This window comes from Syngnathoides biaculeatus, chromosome 10, assembly GCF_019802595.1.
Source record: "Syngnathoides biaculeatus isolate LvHL_M chromosome 10, ASM1980259v1, whole genome shotgun sequence".
Lineage (NCBI taxonomy): Eukaryota > Metazoa > Chordata > Actinopteri > Syngnathiformes > Syngnathidae > Syngnathoides > Syngnathoides biaculeatus.
The window spans coordinates 25,791,471-25,810,017 of record NC_084649.1 but is presented as its reverse complement, the minus strand read 5'-3'; the positions used below and the strand labels follow the sequence as shown (position 1 = coordinate 25,810,017).

The 18,547-nt window shown below is 45.7% G+C and overlaps 2 protein-coding genes across 5 annotated transcripts in view; one reads left to right on the top strand and one right to left on the bottom strand.

The window, feature by feature from the left end:
* st7l (suppression of tumorigenicity 7 like) overlaps nt 1-18,547 on the bottom strand; it is a 51,483-nt gene that overhangs the window by 10,363 nt on the left and 22,573 nt on the right. For 2 of the 4 annotated variants that reach the window (XM_061832227.1, XM_061832228.1), the window contains exon 15: nt 2,022-2,119. In XM_061832227.1, the coding sequence (XP_061688211.1) occupies nt 2,063-2,119 (57 nt within the window). In that variant the 3' untranslated portion in view covers nt 2,022-2,062. Of the gene's footprint in view, nt 1-2,021; nt 2,120-13,584; nt 13,988-17,714; nt 17,844-18,547 lie in introns of those variants that run through there. The other 2 variants (XM_061832230.1, XM_061832229.1) reach the window with 2 other exon arrangements.
* Nucleotides 587-13,456, top strand: LOC133507318 (protein Wnt-2b-A-like). Its single transcript, XM_061832242.1, has 5 exons — nt 587-1,070; nt 5,534-5,754; nt 9,270-9,547; nt 10,401-10,665; nt 12,952-13,456. Exons 1-5 carry the CDS (start codon nt 946-948, stop codon nt 13,179-13,181), a joined length of 1,119 nt encoding a protein of 372 aa, XP_061688226.1. The 5' UTR covers nt 587-945; the 3' UTR covers nt 13,182-13,456.

The following is an 18,547-nucleotide window of genomic DNA, read 5'->3' as shown; positions in this document are numbered from 1 at the left end:
TCAACTGCTAGACCGGAAAAAAAAAACTGGAATGAAGTTTATAAGGACATTCTGGGCATTTTCAACCCCAAAAATTATGGGCCAATTAGAGAATATGAAATATTATCAAAAATAATTCACACAAATTTGAGGGCATGGCGCCTTTTGTCATTTATTTTGCATTTACCCATTCATCAGATTAGATAGATAGATAGATAGATAGATAGATAGATAGATAGATAGATAGATAGATAGATAGATAGATAGATAGATAGATAGATAGATAGATAGATAGATAGATAGATAGATAGAGATAGATATAGATAGATAGATAGATAGATAGATAGATAGATAGATAGATAGATAGATAGATAGATAGATAGATAGATAGATAGATAGATAGATAGATAGATAGATAGATAGATAGAGTGCGGTAAGGTTAAACTAAAAATAGCTCTCCAGACGATGTGTTGCAAGCACCTTTCTGGAGTCGGTGGTCTCGGTCATAAAGTGAGGTGGTCGCGGGGGGTGGGGGTGGGGGGGGCGGAGAAGGAGAAGGGAGGGTGTGTCACATCCCATCACACACACATTTGACGCATGCGCCAGTGCGTGCATCTTCAGTGGCGCTCCGCGGATATATATTTTCAGTGATATTTGCGACTATGAACTAACGAAGCAACACGAATGAATGAATGAATGCATGAATCCATGAATGAATGCATGACGTTTTCTAAGCGTCACTCGATCCTGACGCGCGCTGCAGTCCTGCGCGTAATGACGCGCACCGGAGCGAACGGACGGGGACGAGACGCTGCGCGGGACTCACTGACGGAGCTTCTGCAAAGAGCTTAAAATTCCTTTTTTTTTTTGCAAGTTCTTTTATTTTATTTTTTAAAATTTTTACGGGGGGGGGGGGGGGGGGTCATTGACGATGGACGCCGGGCGAGCAGCGAGCGGCGACCAAACATGAGAGCGAAGCCCCCGCGTTGCACGATGGGCTTGAGGACGCTGCGCCGCGACTCCAACGTCAAAGTGGACTTGCTCATTTGGCTGCTGCTCGTCTGCACGCCCAGGGTGGATTCGTCCTGGTGGTGAGTGCCCGTTTGCCTGCGGCTCACCCGAAAACTTTGCCACTCGCCCTTTTCTATGTCATCCATTGTTAGCGCCTTCGCTTCAGACTTGTCAAACTTGTCCAGAGACAAGTCTTATCTGATTGCTGAGAGGAGGAATTAATAGACGCCGAAAAGAAATCATGCATGATATTACGAACGAATAGATATACGTACAAATAACACTAATTCATAATCATTTAGAATTGAAAAAAGAATAATTGCAATAATAAAAAATTTAAACAAAAAAGGAAATGCATGATAAAAAAAAACGAGTAAATGTCCATCATACTATTCACTTGTAAAACTATAAAATATAAGAGAATGTCCATTCATGACTCTGAATAAAATTAATAATACTAATAAAATATTTTAAACCAGCATCAATAAATTTAAATTGGAATGAAAATAATAAAACATAAATAAATAAATTCTGCACTAAATTGCACTAATCGTAATTCATATAATTAAAAGCTACTAATAATAATTAAACACGTCAATGGATTAAAATAACTAAAAACTTGGTTGGGGAAAAAAATGATTACAAATAATTAAAAAATTATGATAATAAAGCAAAATAGACTATTAGCTCATGGTACCATTAAATATCAAAGAATAGAGGATATAATGCCATAATACATTATTAAATATAAACATAAAATAATTAATGATAAACAAGAACAAATATTAATTATAACAATGAAATAAATTAGAAAGAAATCCCCCAAAACACATAATCCAAGTGTGGGGGGGACTGAAATCGTGGGCTGTTCCTATTATTGTGTGTCTCACCCACCTCCATGACAGCCCGCAAACACACACGTGCAAGATAATGAAAAATATTGTCAAATGTGAGTCAGCGAGCGTGCGGGACTCCCTAATATTTTGGCCCACGCCTCGATGAAGATAAATGGCGCGGCGGTGGGGACGTACCTCGCCTCCCCTATGCTGTCCCATCCATCCTGGGCAGGGACTCAAGTGTCATCAGGTGGGGCCGCCGGAGCGTGAACAAGCGGGCCTTGATCGCTTTTCTCCGGGTTTTTCAACAGCAAGGAAGGAAGACAAAAAAAAAAAAAAAAATGTAAAACAAAAAAAACAATCAGCAAGCATCAAGGCAAGAACTCGCGGCCATTTCCCTTTGACGTTTTACCGACATTTACTGCGCCACCATCACTAAATTTAAGTAAATCGTGACAATCGCCTTATGGCTTCCGTTACCATGTCAACCTGGGACAGAGATACCCGTCGAACCATGAGTTAAAAAAAACTGCGCACGTGAGCCAACTGTAGAGACAGCAAAGGCGCGCATTATATTTTCACTCGTAAAGGCAGCACTTCATTACCAAATTACCAGATTACAATTGTCAACGACGATTGGTGTAGCATCGGGGTTGTCTCATTGAAATGGGTGTGTAAATACTGCTTAGCCAGGAGGCCAGGTCCAAAAAAGTCCGTAAAAGAATTTTCACTCATGGAGGCAGCACTTCGGATGCCACGTCACAACGCTAAAATGCGGATCTGACAAAATTATCTTGGGGTCTTGTTCACAAGTGAGGGAATAATGGAGCGGATGGATCGGTGCGGAGTCTGCAGTGATGCGGATTTTGTATCGGTCCGTTGTGGTAAACAGGGAGCTAAGTCGAAAGGGTGAGCTCTCAGTTTACCAGTCGGTCTACGTTCCTACCCTCACCTATAGGCATGAGCTGTGGGTGGTGCCCGAAACAACGAGATCCCGGATACAAGCGGATGAAATGAGTTTCCTTCGCAGGGTGTCCGGGCTCTCCTTTAGAGAACGGGTGAGAAGCTCGGTCCTCCGGGAGGGGCTCAGTGTCGAGGCGCTACTCCTCCGCATCGAGTGGAGCCAGATGAGGTGGCTGGGGCACCTGATTCGGATGCTTCCCGGACGACCCCCTGGTGAGCTGTTCCGGGCACGTCCCACCGGAAAGAGACCCCGAGGACGACCCAGGACACGCCGGAGAGACAATGTCTCTCGGCTAGCTTGGGAACGCCTCGGGATCCCTCCGGATGAGCTGGAAGAAGCGGCTGGGGAAAGGGAAGTCTGGCTATCCCTGCTGAAGCTACTTCCCCCGGAAAAGCGGTAGATAATGGATGGATGGATGGCAAAATCATACGCAGCACTGACTCAGCTCACCCCGAGATTGCGACATGGCGGCAAGGGCGGGGGTCTCCCCCGCAGGCGGACACGGTTGTTTCAGATGCTGCGGTGTCACTTGAAAGTGGCTCTGGATCATCACCCATCCTAGTTGAGCAAGTGGTGTGGAGAAACTCAAGATGGCAACTTTTGTAATTTAGCTGCAGTGTTACATCACAGCGGGACACGAGTGCATTTTCATAAACTGGCAGCTAGCAAAGGATTTCCTCGGGCGTTTAATTTGACACTTGGCCGGTGGGGAAGGCACTTGTACGCAAACCATCCATCCGGACAACATCAAAATCCGGATCCACCTTTAGGCGCCTCTCTCGGTCTCCTCAAGTGTCTTTTTGGCCGTGGTGCTGTGAACAAGACAATAAACACGAGCAGTGCCCCCCGCTCAGCTTTTACCACCGTTCCACTCCGACGAGCCACGGCCATAACGGGAGCGGAAAACGGGCGGCGCGCTGTGATTTAAAGGGACTCTTGTGAGGATGCAGACTCGGGTTTTAAACTCGTACTGTACACCGAGCGGCGTGTGATTGTCCCTTTCAAGCGTTGCAGTAAATTCGGGGATTATGTTATGTGTGTGTGTGTGTGTGTCAATGGAGTGGGAGGCAACAGGCCTGTCACAAGGAAGTTACTTTCTCACTGAACAGGAGGAATTTCATAAGCTCTCCTACATCCTGAATGTGGCATCCACCAAAAAAAAAAAAAAAGGTTTCAAAGTCAGGAATGGAAAATATCGGAAAGAAAACGCGTTTATGAAAATCCCCGGTGTCATATTTGGCACTAGCATTAAAGAGTACACATATTTACTATATATATATATATATATATACACACACACTGTATACAGTGGCGAAAATGAGTATTTGAACGCCTGAGAAAACCAATGTTAATATTTGGTACAGTAACCGTTGTTTGCAATTACAGAGGTCAAACGTTTCCTGTAGTTGTTCACCAGGTTTGCACACACTGCAGGAGGGATTTTGGCCTACCCCTCCACACAGATCTTCTCTAGATCAGACGGGTTTCTGGGCTGTTGCTGAGAAACACGGTGTGTCAGCTCCCTCCAAAGATTTTCCATTGGGTTTAGGTCTGGAGACCGGCTACGCCACGCCAGAACCTTGGTATGTTTCTTACGGAGCCACTCCTTGGTTTTCTTGGCTGCGTGCTTCGGGTCATTGTCACGTTGAAAGACCCAGCCACGACCCATCTTCAATGAGGTTATTCCCCAAAATCTCACAATACATGGCCGCGGTCATCCTCTCGTTAATATGGTGCAGTCGTCCTGTCCCATGTGACGTGAAACAACCCCAAAGTATGATGCTACCACCCCCATGCTTCACAGTCGGGACGGTGTTCTTGGGATGGAACTCATCATTCGTCTTCCTCCAAACACGGTTAGTGAAATTATGACCAAAAAGTTCCATTTTGGTCTCATCTGACCACAAAACTTTCTCCCATGACTCCTCCGTATCATCCAAATGGTCATTGGCAAACTGAAGACAGGCCTTGACATGTGCTGGTTTCAGCGGGGGAACCTTCCGTGCCAGGCATGATTTCAAACCATGACGTCTTCAGTCACCTCGGAAACGGTGGTCCCAGCTCTTTACAGGTCATTGACCAAGTCCTGTCGCGTAGTCCTGGGCCGATTCCTCCCCTTTCTAAGGATCGTTGAGACCCCAGGAGCTGATATCTTGCATGGGGCTCCACTCCGATTGAGATTTTACCGTCATGTTTAGCTTCTTCAGTTTTGTAATGATGGCTCCAACAGTGGACCTTTTTTTCCCACCAAGCTGCTCGGCAATTTCTCCGTAGACCTTTCCACCCGTGTTGAGTCTCGGGTGTGTTTGGACAGTTCTTTGGTCTTGGCCATGTTACAAGTTTGAGTTTTACTGATTGTATGGGGTGGACGGGTGTCTTTATGCAGTTACTGACCTCACGCGGGTGCATCTGAATCAGGACAATACATGGAGTGGAGGTGGACTTTTAAAGGCGGACTAACGGGTCTTTGAGGATCAGGATTCTAGCTGATAGACAGGTGTTCAAATACTTATTTTTAGCTGTATCACACAAATAAATCGTTTCAAAAAAAGCCATATATTGTGATTTCTGGATTTTTGTTTTTAGATGATCTCTCTCACAGTGGACATGCACCTCCAATGAAAATTTCAGACCCCTTTGTGATTTCTCAGTGGGAGAACTCGCAATATAGCAGGGTGTTCAAATACTTATTTTCTTCACTGCATGCCGTATTTAGGAATTGTTTTCCCCCAAATCTCAACAGGTACATCGGCGCGCTGGGCGCCCGGGTTATTTGCGACAACATCCCGGGCCTGGTCAACAAGCAGCGGCAGCTGTGCCAGCGCCACCCGGACCTGATGCAGTCCATCGGCGAGGGCGCCAAGGAGTGGATCAAAGAGTGCCAGCACCAGTTTCGCCACCAGCGCTGGAACTGCAGCACGCTGGAGCGCGACCACACCGTGTTTGGCAGGGTGATGCTGCGAAGTGAGTCGGTGCGACCGGGATGGGGAATGTGACCCGTTTCCAGCGTGCATGAGACACTCCAGTTAATCACCCTTGTAAATGTCTCTGGCCCGATCAGATAAGCACATAATTAATGGATGTCTCATGAATAATTCTGCTGTATAAACACAAAGAGGTGGTTTTTTTCCCTCCTTCTCGGGGAATAAGGGAAAGTCGATTTTCTCTATGAAAGAAAAAACGAAAACCAAGCGGCGCAATTGAGAGAGCCACACTGGTGATGTATAAACAGTAACAGGAGATGTAAATATTTGGGGAGATGTTTTCTGGCAGCTGGACAAAGCCCGACGGACTGACATATCGCTCGGTTGTGTGAGCGGGATCGAGGAGAGGAGGTGGAGCTGTGTGTGTGTGTGTGTGTGTGCGCGCGATGGTGGTGGTGGGGTTTGAATCCCCTCCCCCCGCCCCCCAGATCTTCTCTCAAATGAAAACAAAGCCCAGTGACTGAGAAAACCTCCACATGTGCACAAGGGAAGAAGGTGAAAGGAGACTCGACCGAGCTGCGATGTCATGGCTGACATGTTGTTATGGCCGGTACGAGCCGCCATACATGGACCGAACTCTCCGTGTACTGAACAATACCGTCGAGAAACAGTGATAAAAAAATGTAGTACGCAAACCAAAGAGACTATTTCAACCATCCCGACAGTCATTTTGACCAAACCGAACTACAAACGGACTCTTACCGTGTCATCCAGTGGCAATGTACTGAACCGACTGTAGAGTATGAAGACCAAACCAAACCACAATCCTTCTGGTCTCATCCAATGGAAACATACAAAAACTAACTAAACAAGTCATTGAACATTTAGACATCCGGGTTAAAAATCAGACCAGGTAAGTGTTAGCAAGGGAAAAGGGAAACACATTCATAAGAATAAATAACATGGAATTACACCAACAGCGAGGGATGCTGTCAAGCTGAAGGAGTACCACCGGGCATTTTTAGCCTGCGGTACTCCCGAGGCAGCTGATAGGTACCGGCTGGCCAAACGGAATGCAGCTTCGGTGGTCACTGAGGCAAAAACCCGGGGGTGGGAGGAGTTCGACGAGGCCACGGAGAACGACTTCAAGTCGGCTTCGAGGAAATTCTGGTCTACCGTCTGGCGTCTCAGGAGGGGGAGAGGGCAGTTCACCGTCGACACTGTGTATAGTGGGGATGGGGCACTGCTGACCTCAACTTGGGATGTTGGGATTCGGTGGGGAGAATACTTTGAAGACCTCCTCAATTCCACCAACACGCCTTCCCATGGGGAAGATGAGTCTGGGTTCTCTCAGGCGGGATCTTCTATCTCTGGGGTCGAGGTCACCGTGGTGGTTAAAAAGCTCCTTGGTAACGGGCCCCCGGGGTGGATGAGATTTGGGAACGCCTTGAGATCCCTCCAGAAGAGCTGGAAGAAGTGGCCGGAGAAAGGGAAGTCTGGGTATCCCTGCTGAAGCTACTTCCCCCGGATGGACGGAACATGCAATTACAGACCTAGTGATTCGTTAAGGGTTTGGGATAAATGGATAAGTGGTAAAAGGTGAAGGTGAGTGTTGTTGAAGATGATACCAAGGTTGCGGGTCGTGAAGGCCGGGTGACAAATCCCCCTCACCATCGAGTGAGGGGGATGTCATTGGCTGTATGGATGAGAAAATTTGGATCGATGATGATGACCATGTCTGATTTGTCCCAGTTGAGTTGTAGAACCACGATTTAATTTCTGAGACACGGTTTGACAGGGAGTAGTGGGTGGAGCTTCTGAAGGAAGGAGGAAACGTAGAGCTGGATGTCATCAGCGTAGCGGCAAAAAAGGAGAGTAGTGTGTAGACGTGTGGCAAATGGGACGAGATAAAAGGACGAAAAGGAGGAGGCCAAGCACAGAGCCGAGGGGCGCACCTTGGGACAGGGCGCAATTGAAGGAGAAGAATGAGGTTTAATTGCTTTTATGTTGACGAAGTAGGAACGTAACCGGGCAAGGGCGGTGGCGATGATGTTGAAGAGTAACTGCTGGCGGTAGAGGAGGAAAGAATGGTTGATGACCTCAAAGGCAGATGGAAGATAAAAGAAGATAAGAATGGAGACGAGACCAGAGTTGAAGGAGAACACTTTCAGTGCTGTGTTTTGAATGAAATCCAGATTGATAGAGATCATTTTTGGGCAGCACAGTGACGCAGCTGTTAATGCGTTGGTCTCACAGTTCTGAGGACCTGGGTTCAATCCCGGCCATGGTTGCATGGAGTTTGCATGTTTTCCCCGTGCCTACGTGGGTTTTCCCCGGGCACTCCAGTTTCCTCCAACATCCCAAAAAACATGCAATGGTCGGAGACTCTAAATTGTCCCAAGACGTGATTGTGAGTTGTCTGTCTCCATGTGCCCTGCGACTGGCTGGAAACAAGTTTAGGGTCCGGTATCCCGTCTCCTGCCCGAAGACAGCTGGGTTGGCTCCAAGCACTCCTGCGAGCCCTTGTGAAGATAAGCGCCTCGGAAAACGGATGGATGGAGATCATTTTTGTTCAAGCGGGATTTGTGTCGCGCGGCGATGAAGGTTTCCGGGATTTTAGAGATCAAGGTTTTGACATTGGCCAGAAATTTCACATGGTTTCAGGGTTGAGACCTTTTTGTTGTTTAATGGGAGTGATAGAAGCCAGTTTGAGGGAGGGAGAGACCGAGGCAAGTCTGAGGTATGAGTTTATTACTCTGGACAGTGGCAGGGAGACGGAGGGGAAACGGTGTTTAACGAAGGAGAACGGCATAGCATGTGCAGGTTTTTAAATATGATTTGTTTTTCCCCCGACAGCTCAGCTTGGGAGACAGCACTACCTCGTAAAGCATTTACAAAACTATTTAGACCACACCAGACTACAATTCCTTACTGTGACATCCAATGGCAACGTACCAAACCATTAAGACAGCACGATTTAGACCCTTCTGTCAATTTAGTGAAACTCGTCTTTTTGTTGCGGGCCACGTTATAATTCGTTTCCCTCAGAGGGCCATTGTGACTGCCAAACCATAAAAATCTTGAAGCGGCTCATCATATCGAACTAGTTTCGGAATCAGAAATCCAGTGGTTGGTGTATGTTATCACAAAAATGCTGTCAACGTTATTATAGATGATATGACAATTTTAAAATTTTGGTACAGATTTTAACAAAAATCCCGGAAGTTCATACACATGATTCGCCTTTGCAGGCCACATAAAATCATGCAGAGGGCCAGATCTGGTCACCTATCATTTAGACCAGAAAACTGCTCGCTACAGTACTGTATACGGTTTCTTCAAGAGCTTTGGAGCAGAGGGTTTAGATGCTTCATAAATGAAAAGAATATTCACAAACTGGTGAAATTCAAAGAAAAACAGGACTGTAAAAGAATAATTATGAATAACACATTGATTTGATCATTTAATCACGACTGTGTATTGCACATGAAAAGGCACTCACGGGGAAATCTACTGGATCTGGTGAGATATCCCGCTTTGTATTCTCGTCACCAGGCAGCAGAGAAGCAGCATTCGTGTACGCCATCTCGTCCGCCGGAGTGGTCTACGCGATCACGCGGGCGTGCAGCCAGGGCGACGTCAAGATCTGCAACTGCGACGGGCACAAGCGCGGCCAAGCCAGCGACCACCGAGGCAACTTTGACTGGGGTGGGTGCAGTGACAACATTAACTACGGCATCAAGTTTGCCAAGTCCTTCGTGGACGCCCGGGAGAGGATGGTGAAAGACGCACGGGCGCTCATGAACCTGCACAACAACCGCTGCGGAAGAATGGTGAGTTGTTTTCCGCTTTTGAGAAAACTGCTGCTACATCAGCATCTTTGGGGCCTGCCAATAACTCTGTCCCAATTCAGGCGAGGCATTCATCAGAAGATCCAAACTGCGTGGTCTACGGTGGCAAGATTACATTTTGACCCTTGTTATGTGCGTCAGTCTAAAACTATTTTCAGTGCTGTTGAAAGTACTCCTATGTCAGGGTCCTTGCGAATATCTTTGGGCTCTGCCAATAGCTGTCCTCAAAGCCAAAGGCTTACATGCTCGCGAAGATCAATTCTGCAAGGTCTACGGAGATGATATTGCGGGTTCCCCTTCGTTACATGAGTGGGACCAGAGTTCTTACAAAACCGCTGATAAGTTGGCTCTTTGGGGTCAAGACAAAAGCTGTCCTTCACATCAAGGACGGAGATGACACATTCGAAAAGAGAGTCATTTCTTATTTAAGGCAATGGCGTATCTGGCATCAGATGAGTTAATAAAAATAATATTTTAATTTGTGTCACGATACTCAGAAGTCCAGTGCAAAAAAAACAAGTTCTAATTCAGTGTCGTCGTAGCTAATATCTATGTCGTCTCCCAGTTCCGGTGACGCACTCTTTTGGCCGAACCACGTGATCCACAGCGGCGACATTGTGCGTTGACCCGTGTTTGATTTGTCGGTGTCACACTTGAGAGACTTCCTGGTCCCTATTACCCTAATGCTCTCTTGTATATGTCCCAGAGAGTATAGTTTCCTGTAAAAAAATGATTTCTAAAAGAAGAAACAACACACCTCACAAGGTTGATTACACCTTGGCCACGGGGCAACATAGCAGACTTAACTCCCCGTCAACTCTGACCTCTGCTGCAGGCTGTCAAGCGCTTCATGAAGCTAGAGTGCAAATGTCACGGTGTCAGCGGTTCCTGTTCTCTGAGGACGTGCTGGCTGGCCATGTCTGACTTCAGGCGGACAGGCGACTACCTTCGCAAGAAGTACAACACGGCCGTCGAGGTCACCATGAATCAGGATGGCACCGGATTCATGGTGGCCGAGCGTGACTTCAAAGGGAGTACCAAGAATGAGCTGGTGTACGTGGAGAACTCGCCGGACTACTGCCTCATGGACCGAGCAGCAGGTATCGGAAACATTCTGTACAAACTTCAACGGGCACATTAAGAAAGCGTACATAATTATTTTTCTGCGTGAGTTCATGCAGTTGTTCCTAATGAAGAGTAGCGGCTTGAGAGTGGAGCTGAAAAGACAATTTTGGGAGAACTACTGCTGACAAATGTTCAGGAATAGAAACTGGAGCAAAATAACATATTTGGATGGCTGATAAGCCGGTTTGACTAGGGGTACTGGGGAAGGTGTAGATTCTCGAGGGCACTGCAGTCATCAATCCCAACAAATGGTGGGTTGATGAAGGTAGGGGTACCTAAAGGTTAGGGTTTGGGTCAGTGTGGACAAAGAACGGGATGATTTAAGTAAGGCTACCTCAGGAAGGAGACATGTTAAGGAGGGGGTACCACAGAAGCCGCTCAGGTTCTGGCAACAACCACTGCGAACGAATGATGAGTAGATTTAAGGAGGGGGACCTCGGCATGTGGAAGTGGTCTCGTTGTCGTCAAGTGTCCACCGAGTTTTGTCAGGAATGCGTGGTAAAATATGCATTCAAAGGTTTAGACTGATATCTGGATCTACTTTTCAAAGTGGCGCAAATGAGTGAATGTTGGGCGCTGGATGCCGCGTCGCCTTCAAAAAGAAAACCAAAATGAGAGGCGTCAAGTGAAGGTTCACATTCCATCACAGCTTAAAGTCTACCTATTTGCCCTTTCCCATCCGCTTTAATTCCCACCGTCGGCGTTGCCTCGTTAAGGGTCCGCCTTCCTGCTCACATCCAGTCTCTTCAACCGAGCGTGAAGCCACCGGCCGGTTGTTTTCGAGATAACGCGGTGCACATTTAAACGGCATACCCGTCGGCTCCTCCCTGGCTTTGGGCTGGTACCCGATGTAATGACTCCAAGGACAGGTTGTTAAAAAGTGATCTTAAAAGAAGCTGCCGATCCCTCTTTGGCGCTAATCTCCATTGTGTAGGAATTCACGGCCCGGGGATACACGCGGGCTTATTTTTCAAATCCGTCCTTTGGTCACTTTTAAGCGGGGATCCCTCGCAGCGGCCGGAGGGGAAATCTCTCCTCTCATCCCTTCTCTTTACATCGGGGATACTCAATCATGACGCTGGCGTGTGATCTTCACACCTGAGCGTGGCTTCGGGTTCTGGTCGGAGAGTATTCGAATGACCTGTCTGGGAATGTAGGCTCTCTTGGAAATATGATATTTCACTCATCTCGGATTTCGGCATCGCAATCTTATATCATTGTATTAGAGTTTCCCTGACAATTTGGAGGCAAATAATTAGGAGTAGTGATTTTAAAGCACATACTAAAACGATGAACTGACATTACATGTATCTTCGATATCAATAAGTATTGGCTTGACAGAAAATGAAAGTGAGACAACCCCATAAAAGACTAAAGACTAGTCCCTGCACCAACTGTACAGTAGGATTCAATAATGGTTCCCCGACAGTGTAAGGAAGATCAGACGAGAACTCTTCCTGTTAGGCATGCTGACGGTTATACGAGAAACTTATAAAAGATGATCAATAATAAGAAATCTCACATGACAACTGAAGTCCCCTACAGGGCCTGCCTTGTGTAATAGTTAACACACAAAAGAGTTGAATTCTTGGTGTGAAATTGTGAGCTAATTCCATCAATGCTTGATGAAATTGAGGAAGGATGACCGCTAGAGAGTCGACGAGAAACACCGACTCTGCACGGAGACCTCAAATATCTGGACTATCTTGTGTAAAAACTTTTCCAGGATAGACATGACTCTTGATTGGACATACTGAGATAATTTGAGGACTTCTGGAGTGCCAACGAGAAACAAGAACCGATTACATCTGGTGCGAAATGTCCAACAGTGTAAACAGACATCTTAGTTTGGCAGTAAGTAGTTCCATAAACGGCCGAGGAAGATTTGCTCAGACTTGTCCAGACTACAAAAGCGAAATTGTGCGATAAAGACAACTGAAAAACGCGTTCCGAGTGTTCACGAGGAATTTTTAACTCTTCTGTCTTGCGTAATAAATCAGTCAAAATAAGTACGGCTCTTTGTATGCCCTGGCGAGATAACTCAAGATGAGTTCAAAGGGGATCGGCTAAGAACTGTGACTGCTGCAGTGCCCGCAAGAAACACGAACAGACTTTGACTGTTGACCTCAACCTCAACTACCTGCTATCACGTATCTTCCAGTCAAAATACAATTCTTGGTTTGACCGTTCTGCCTTAGAATTGTGACCGATTAGAAAGGCTTACGATGAGCAGGATGCTAGTAATCATTTTGTCCGGCCAGGTTCCCTGGGCACGGCGGGACGCGTGTGCAACAAGTCGTCGCGGGGCACCGACGGCTGCGAGGTGATGTGCTGCGGCCGGGGTTACGACACCATGCGCGTCAAGCGCCTCAGCCAGTGCGAGTGCAAGTTCCACTGGTGCTGCACGGTCCAGTGCAACGACTGCGAGGACACGGTGGACGTCCACACCTGTAAGCCCCACAAGCGACCCGACTGGTTGGACCTGACCTAAGGTCATCACGCACTGGTGCATTGTGGGACACAGAGATGGGATTTTATTTTTCAATGAACATTTGGCTGAGGATCTTTTACTGATTGATGCTAAAACTGGAAAATGATGTCCAGTTATTGATCGTGAGCTGCTTTGAATGTTTCTAGCCACTTGTGGCACTTTTGAAACATTGGTTGGAAATTGTGTTACTCATGCTCTAGAACACAGTACAGTGAACCTCTACCCACAGCAAAATGTTGATAATTGCCTGCATTAATACAGTAAATGTTGATGTATTCGTGGTTCTTCTATCCTTTGTTATCAACTGAAAAAAATAACCCATCTATGTCAGGTTAATTGAAGACTAAATTCATCCACTGGTGTGAATAATCCATATGGCTGGGGTAACCCGCTCGCCCCCACGTAAGATGGCACGGACGACCGATACATGAAAGTGACGCAATTGATTAAGATCTTTGTACGTCAGGGAGGAGATAAGTTCAACCAGGGTTGGAAGCGGCAATTCTCCAGTCTTCTGTATGATTTTAACTTTCGGAAACCAAACCAGGCTAACAGTGGACGACTGGTTAGTGCCTCACAGTTCTGAGGACCGGGTGTGTGGAGTTTGCATGTTCTCCCCGTGCCTGCGTGGGTTTTTCTCCCACATCCCAAAAACATGCAACATTAATTGGAGACATTCAATTACCCGTAGGTGTGATTGTGAGTGCGACTGTTGTCCGTCTCCGTGTCTCCGGTTCAGTCCTGCTGGGAAAGGCTCCAGCACTTCGGCCACCCTTGTGAGGATAAGCGTCTCAGCTAATGGATGGCTGTAAACCAAACAATTTGTATGCTCTTTGTTCTTAAGGAGAATGTTGTAAAATGGGGGATGAAAATTATACGGAATTATACAAATGTGGTGGAAAAAAATGCTTTTTTTTTTCTAGTATTCACAGCTAGGCTAGGTCCCTATTACCAAACAATACCAAAATATTATTTTACAGTTGTTTCAATCCTAAATATAACCCAAAGTTTATCTCAAGACATTTGAATATAATTTAAAACTCAAATTACATTAGCCTTAAAATGACTTACAGATCATTTCGTTTAGGATAAAATGCACCAGGAATGCGTCACAATCCGTAAAATTATTATTTAGTAACATCCCATTACCTGTTTTATTATGTTTCTGATCCAGTGTTACGTAGATAACTTCATTTTAATATGCACACACTACTGTTCAAGAGTTTGGGATCACGTAGATGTTTCCTTTTATTGAAAGAAAAGCATTTTTCTTTTTCCAAATAAAGGAAAATCAATCAGAAATACAGTGTAGACACTCTTTAACGTGGTGAAAAACAACAAAAAAATGACTTTAAATATTTAAAAAGTAGTGTGTTGCAGATAATAACTATCTTCAGTCGGGTATTAATTGTACTTAATATCGACTAGCTAGCCGCGAGTAGCTGGTAAGGTTGTAAATTCCAACACTGCAATCTTTGACTGTCATCATCATCAAAAAAAAAAAGAAAATCAGCAATTAGATGTTTATTAGGTCTCAGAAAAAAAAATGTGAATGGTGAATCGGAAACAGGCTGTAATGATAATAGCCCTCATGTTTGGCAAATCCATCTTTTTTTTTTTTTTTAAGATAAACACTGAAAGACTTTCCGTTTAATAACCAAGCGAGAGCTTCTGAAAGTGACTGCAATTGTATCTCCGAGTGAGGACTTTTCTTGGCCAAAATCCCCAAGGAGAGAGCGAAAAAAAAAATCTCGTGTTGATGTTGGACAGTTGTTGTTTTCGCACATTCTCTTCTGACGCCTTGTTTCATTTCTACCTCTGGTCCCCTTGTCTTTGTTTCGATCTTTGCTTGTTTTGAATCGCGCACGCGAGACCTCAAGCCCCGTTTTCGTTGCTCCCTCGCCGCGCTTGGATGTTTTCGTTGTGGTCGCAAAGTCAATTTCCAAATATTCAGAGTATTTAGGCGGAGGAAAACTGTAAAGACTTGGCAGACGGCCGCGTGTCAGCCGCGCGGAGCGTTTGCCGCGTTGCGCTGAGGAAAAATGTGCTAATTTTGTAACCGGCGGGGAGAAAATGGTCGGGCCCCCGGTGTGAAAGGAACCCACAACAGTCACCCGAAGAACTTGCAACTGACAAAACTGAAGAATTGGATAAAATGCCTTTTGACAAACCGCAAAGCTGCTGGGACAAACGGGCCAAAACCGGAGTTCTTTTGGCAAGACGCTTGCGTTCTGGGGCTGCTTTCATACATCTGGCGTACGGTGTGCAGAGTTCAGTGAAATGTCACGACGACCGTGCCATTCTCGAGCAGAATTGCAATCTCCACCGTCCGAAAACGTCGTCTTAGTTGCGGTGAAGAAAATAAGTATTTGAACACTCTCCCCTATTGCAAGTTCTCCCACCTAGAAATCATGGAGGGGTCTGAAATTTTCATCGTAGGTGCATGTCCACTGTGAGAGAGATCATCTAAAAAGAAACATCCAGAAATCACAATGTATGATTCTTTAACAATTTATTTGTGTGATATAGCTGCAAATAAGCATTTGAACACAATGTTAATATTTGGCACGGTAGGATTTGCTTGCAATTAGAGGTCAAACGTTTCCTGTAGTTGTTCACCAGGGATTTTGGCCCACCCCTCCACAGAGATCTTCTCTAGATCAGATGGGTTTCTGGGCTGTTGCTGGGAAACACAGAGTTTCAGCTCCCTCCAAAGATTTTCTATTGGGTTTAGGTCTGGAGACCGGCTCGGTCACGCCAGAACCTTGCTATGTTTCTTACGGAGCCACTCCTTGGTTTTCCTGGCTGTGTGCTTCGGGTCATTGTCATGTTGAAAGACCCAGCCACGACCCATCTTCAATGAGGTTATTCCCCAAAATCTCACAATACATGGCCGCGGTCATCTTCTCCTTAATATGGTGCAGTCGTCCTGTCCCATGTGACGTAAAACAACCCCAAAGTATGATGCTACCACCCCCATGCTTCACAGCAGGGATGGTGTTCTTGCGATGGAACTTGCTCCAAACACGGTTAGTGAAATTCTGACTAAAAAGTTCCATTTTGGTCTCATCTGACCACAAAACTTTCTCCCATGACTCCTCCGTATCATCCAAATGGTCATTGGCAAACTGAAGACAGGCCTTGACATGTGCTGGTTTCAGCGGGGGAACCTTCCGTGCCAGGCATGATTTCAAACCATGACGTCTTCAGTCACCTCGGAAACGGTGGTCCCAGCTCTTTTCAGGTCATTGACCAAGTCCTGTCGCGTAGTCCTGGGCCGGTTCCTCCCCTTTCTAAGGATCGTTGAGACCCCAGGAGCTGATATCTTGCATGGGGCTCCACTCTGATTGAGATTTTACCGTCATGTTTAGCTTCTTCAGTTTTGTAATGATGGCTCCAACAGTGGACCTTTTTTTCCACCAAGCTGCTCGGCAATTTCTCCGTAGGCCTTTCCAGCCGTGTGGAGTTGTATGTACAATTTTGTCTCTGGTGTCTTTGGACAGCTCTTTGGTCTCGGCCAAGTTACAAGTTTGATTCTTACTGATTGTATGGGGTGGACGGGTGTCTTTATGCAACTAACGACCTCACACAAGTGCATCTGATTCAGGATCATACATGGACTGGAATGTGGTCTTTTAAAGGCGGACTAAAGGCGGTCTTTGAGGGTCAGAATTCGAGCTGGTAGACAGGTGTTCAAATACTTATTTGCAGCTGTATCACACAAATAAATCGTTTAAAAAAAAGTCATACATTGTGATTTCTGGATTTTTCTTTTTAGATGATCTCTCTCAGAGTGGACATGCACCTACGATGAAAATTTCAGACCCCTCCATGATTTCTAAGCGGGGGAACTTGCAACATAGCAGGGTGTTCAAATACTTATTTTCTTCACTGTAGGTTTTGGAGATATTTTGCTGCACCGGGGCAGCAGTGCGCTGTCTTCAAAACAACAAAGACATTGCAAAGCAAAATTGTGCGGCCGGCCCAGAGTCAGAAAGCTTGATGTGGGTTCTGTTGTGTTCTTTGCTACATTTGGCGCAAGGCTTCCGATGAAATCTCAAGACCATCAAGGTATTCTGGAAGGAAATTCTGCTGCCCAGTGTCAGAAATCCCGGGCTCAACCACAAAGGCACATATCTGCTTACAGGATCTTTTTGAATTCGTTACTACTTTTTCATTTGAGTGACCACCGTGCGTTTCTCTCGTGCCGACAAACGTATCCGTGTAAGTAAGCACCCAAGAAACAGAAAACATATTTCCGACATTTTAAACATTCAAGTGGCCCGTACCGATCTATCTTTTGACTTGTAACGAGTGCGTCGATGTTATCATTCGATGTTGAACCTCGGCGACCCGGCCCGTCTTGTGCAAAACTTATCGACCTCTCCGTGTACAGCAAAAACTGTTCCAGCTTGAATGTCACGTTTTTATAAGACGTCTAAAGGACGGACAAAAATGTGGTCCTTTTGTTGATGAAGTGTACAAAAGCGATGCGCCAACAAAAAATAAATCAAAAAGACGAATATGACTCACTATTTGCCGGAATGCTCTACAGACGCTACATTCCTCCTGGATGACTTTGGTTAAATGTGACCACTCATCTGGCAAAGGGGAAGACATCTGAACTAGTTCCTGTCACGCTGGAAAGTCTTTGCCGTGAGCCTGTTTTGGGATTTCAGAACAAAAAGGCATTGAAGTCACGAATAGGAGAGTCATGCACGTTATTTGGAGGGGCGTAGAGTATATACATTAAATGCCAAAACGCGTGGAATCAGCCCAACACAAGTCTTTGGCTAGCATTACATTTATTGTTTCATGACATTTCTTGCGATACGGTAGTTGTTGCTTATTTATTAGAATAAGGTCAGCAGCAATTTGAGCGGAGGACAACCATATATAGTTGTGTGATCTTGTTTTTTTTTTTGCAACCAATGTATATGTAAATACGGTAATTTCTGGCCTACAGAGCGCACCTCACCCAGTACATTTGTGAAGGAAATACCATTTGGTACATACATAAGCTGCACCTGTGTGTGTATAAGCCGCAATTGAAACATGAGATATTTACAAAGAAAGACGGTACACAGAAAGAGTTTTAATACCTTAGCTTAACATAGCAACAACATGGTAGCACGAACTGGCCTGGTAAACGAAACAAATAAACATACCGCAGCAACTACACAGGAGCAAGATGATAGGACAGCGCTAACAGGGACGGTTGAACGAAAAACATACCTAAATCACTGAGACGCGGCAGTAACACAACAGCAACGCGCTAGCACGGCGCTAACGCTAGTGCTGCGCTAACAGGGTCAGTTAAAACAAAACATACTGGTAAAAATCACTGAGACACGGCAGTAACACAG